This window comes from Notothenia coriiceps, unplaced genomic scaffold (assembly GCF_000735185.1).
Source record: "Notothenia coriiceps isolate Sejong01 unplaced genomic scaffold, NC01 NC01_scaffold00001944, whole genome shotgun sequence".
Classification (NCBI taxonomy): Eukaryota; Metazoa; Chordata; class Actinopteri; order Perciformes; family Nototheniidae; genus Notothenia; species Notothenia coriiceps.
Window position 1 is genome coordinate 1,745 of NW_011334645.1, and position 3,853 is coordinate 5,597.

The 3,853-nt window shown below is 39.3% G+C and overlaps 1 protein-coding gene across 1 annotated transcript in view; it reads right to left on the reverse strand.

The window, feature by feature from the left end:
• Positions 1 to 1,184: 1,184 nt before the first annotated feature.
• Positions 1,185 to 3,853, reverse strand: part of umodl1 (uromodulin-like 1) — a 21,911-nt gene continuing 19,242 nt past the window's right edge. Inside the window, exons 15-17 of the mRNA XM_010793654.1 lie at positions 2,851 to 3,007; positions 2,665 to 2,749; positions 1,185 to 2,201 (exon numbers count right to left, since the gene is read on the reverse strand). Coding sequence (XP_010791956.1) covers positions 2,014 to 2,201; positions 2,665 to 2,749; positions 2,851 to 3,007 — 430 coding nt within the window. The 3' untranslated portion in view covers positions 1,185 to 2,013. The remainder of the gene's footprint in view (positions 2,202 to 2,664; positions 2,750 to 2,850; positions 3,008 to 3,853) is intronic.

The window sequence follows — 3,853 nt, forward strand, 5'->3', positions numbered from 1 at the left end:
ACACACACACACACACTCTGAGAGCGCTCTGACCTGGATGAGACGGATGTGAGGAGAGGGAGGACAGAGGAGACGGTGGAGACACAGATCAGGTTGCAGTCATTACCGAGGATGTGGCTCTGCTGCTTTCCGGAATAAAGACGGGCAGAGTGGAAAAACATTTCTCCTCAGGAGCAACCCCCCGCCCCCAGTCCCCAACGCCTCATCTATGAATATGGAATCTCTCTTTGTGTCGTGTATTTAACAATTGTTTCCAGTAAGTATCAAATGGGGAAATATATGTATATGTTTTGCGTGTGTAGACATTTTAAATTCACTCTGAAATAGACATGTCCACATGGCCATTGAAGAGAACCTTACATTGTCATTCCTAATCTGTATTCTTAATGTTTTTAGAGGGGCGTGTGCACATGTATCATTCAAAGCTTTGTTTATTCTGTTCGTTAAATAATGGGGGGAAATATTTGTTATGCACACAGAGTGATATTAAGATTTATTTATTTAAAGTCCCTCAGTATCTCTGACTTTATCATGTCAACAAAAACAAGAATTGGGAACATGGCAAATGTTCAGATTGGTGTTCTGTAGCAAATTAGAATACATTTACTAAGTTACTGCCTTAGTTGCATATTTGAACTGAACATTTAAGGAAACGTGTAAAACATTAATGTGGAAATGGTGTAAAAGGGAGAGCATTTAGGGGTGATTTAAAATATGTCCTCTTTCACCTTTAGTGTCTTCTCTACAGAATGATGCATCATCATCTGAATCCAGTCACTGAATTAGAGGTACACATCTCATTCCATGCTTTTAAACTTAAATTATTCCCACTCTTTGATCGCTTGTCCCCGCTCGCTCCATCCCTGCACTGGTCTGTTGCCATGGAGACGTGTTGCCAGGTCTCAATTGTTGCCACCCTCCATATGGTTCAGGCCTCCTTCAGCAGGTCTCCGGGGACTCCTCTCAGAGAGAAAGCCTCTCCTGTTTAACATTCAGACCCTCACAGCTGATCCAGGAGCTGTCACTCTGACCCGGCAGTCAACTAGGATTATGGGATATGTGGGGGAAAGCTGGATCCTCCTCTTCAGATCTGTTCAACTGCGAAAGGCTTACTTAAGATATTTTTTCTAAAGCCCTGATCTGATTAAGAGAGGAAAAGGACACATTCCGTCCCGCCGTCCTGTCAGAAAAGACGATAAATGTTGGCTATGACAGCAACCTTTTAATGTAATTTCATATCAACACAGTGTGTACATGTTATCTTTGTGCATGCAGGAAGCCATTTTAGCCTGTTTTTCTAGAGCTGAAGAACTGTGACACAGCACCCCCAAGAGCTCACATTCATACACGACATGTTTATTGTTGCACCACAAGATGAGAGTTTTTATAAGTGAGACAAAAAAGGTATTTCATTTTACAACTTACAAATACAAAAACTGTAAGTGTAGAATAATAAATAATTTGTCTAAATAAAAGAAGAATAGCAGCTTAAATAAAAGTGATAACTGTGCACAAGTATTACAGATTATATATTTTAAGTATATTTACAAAGTTCTCACATTACAAATGTGCATGTCAACCATACAGTAAAATGTGTAATGTGTAATTATAAATATCTTCTGGGAAAACATTTGTCTCAGCTGAAGGCGAAATGCAGCTTCAATCTTTCAAGACTTAACTTTTACCATTCAAGATGTGCAACCTATTTATTCTATAATGTTAAATATACATAACATATTTATAGTCTCTATATTTGACATTCAATCCCATGCAACTAGTATCAATTAAATATTTAAAATATATATAGACTGGGGTGGAAATATATATAAAACTAATTTGTGCTTAATTTATTGTTTAATGTGCAAAGATTTGCAATGTTTGGTGAGAACTAATGTGGTGCAACAGTGCCCCCTGGTGGCCGCTGCGCTCTAAAGCCTTACCAAATGTGTCTGATGCTGCAAGAGTTTATGTGTTCTAATGCAGGGGTGTTCAGCTGTTGGTGCTGATGCACATCTAGGTGTTAAAGACAAGGTAGGTGAAGTTCTCCTGCTTGGGTTTGGCGCTGAAGTTGTAGTGTCCGATGCGGTTCCTCTGGTAGTAGAAAAGGCAGACGAAACCCATGATGAAGAAGAGCGACACGCCGATCCCCAGGCAGGAGAGCCCAACTAAATGAAGAGTGTCAGATTCCTCCTCCAAGGACTCTGGAAGAAAACGTGTTGGAGCATTATAAATCATTAAACATACAGTGGAATGGAGAAACAAGTTGAACAAAAAAACGTTACTCTAAACATCAAATTGGTAAAGAGATGATTCTAAATAATGGGACTTTCATACAGCTCTTATAACAGCACAATCCCAAATAGCGGAAATATTTAATTCAACTCAAGAATCCATCATGAAAACAGATAATCCACATGAAGAAATGTGTGTTTTCCATCCCGCTACCTGAGCCTGCCATTGCCATAACTGAACAGCTAGATGGATTTTCACATTTGAAAAATGAGAAGAGAGCGTTTATAATGGATTTTGCAGACAGACTAGACTAGAAGCTGTAGTGTTTTACTTGCTGGATGGAATTCAATCCCATTTGATCTAAAATGTATCAACAAAAATGTGTATTTTCTAACAGAACGACAATTGTTTTTTCTGTGTTTGAATACTGACCTTCATCTGACCTCAGTAGAGGCCCGGAGGAACCGAATGCTGTTCCAATTGTGTTTGAAGACTGAGCGGTTCTTTGTTGACAGTCCTGCAAGAAAACAGGAGCAGCAAGGGCACTGTGTTATTCTAGAATCATCCACTCTGTAGAAGCTGCAAGGCAGTATCTGAGTTTGAATAGCATGAACCCACAGGCACACAGGAACCGGATCCAGTCTCCACACAGATCTGGACCTGGCAGTGCAGGTAGATCACGTCCAGGTCGATGAAGGAGAATATCTGCACGGACACTCGGGATGTGCTGGAGTTCCCATTCATCAACACCGTGGTGTATGTGTTCAGGGAGCAGCTGTGGAGACAGGGACAAGGAACTCAAGCTATTATTTTCCTGCTTTTTCTTGTCTGCGTCTGAATTGCAATACAAGATTATTAAATGACAATCCCAAACAATATACAGCTCAACTAAAACTGAATTTTCTTATAAAGCTAAAAATACAGGAGACTTTCTCACTAAGCTGCTGTGACGTGGCATTGTCATTGTTGTCTCTATAAAATATAGTTTTTACTTCAGGATCTTTCAGAAAGATAGTGGCACCACTTCCGTGTCATTTTATATTGTAAAGATTTGTCTGAAACCTGCAGGTTTGACTGCTGTTTTTCGTTTGCTTTAGTTGTTTTGTGTTGTTTTCTTCTAAACTGCAACGACCAGAAGTAGCACACATTAATTCACTGTTTTCTTTACAATGAACATAAAGTATTTATATTCTTTTTTTTCTTTTTCTTGAAATATTGCAATTGAATTAAGTTTAGAATTTGGGGGGAACAGAAATGTGTCTCCTTATCATCACATCATCACTGATGCTGAGTTTCTGTGAGCACAAATGTATCTGTTGGTTCAAACTGATAGGGTATAACTACACATAACCATAGTGAACATGAAGAGAAGATCTCATATGTTATGGAAAATGGAGATGCAGCCAGAAGGGGTTAGCTTAGCTTAGCTTAGCTTAGTTTAAAGGGTGGAAACTGGCCGTTTCTCAATCTCGAGGATACTGGCTTCCAAGCCAATATTTCAAGGATGCTACGTCATCACCAAAAATGTGTTACGTGAAAGTAAAGCAAGTTCATAATTAGATAGACATCGTGAGGTATTTATTTTCTGTACAGTTTATGTTGAAACCGTTAGAGAGAGTGG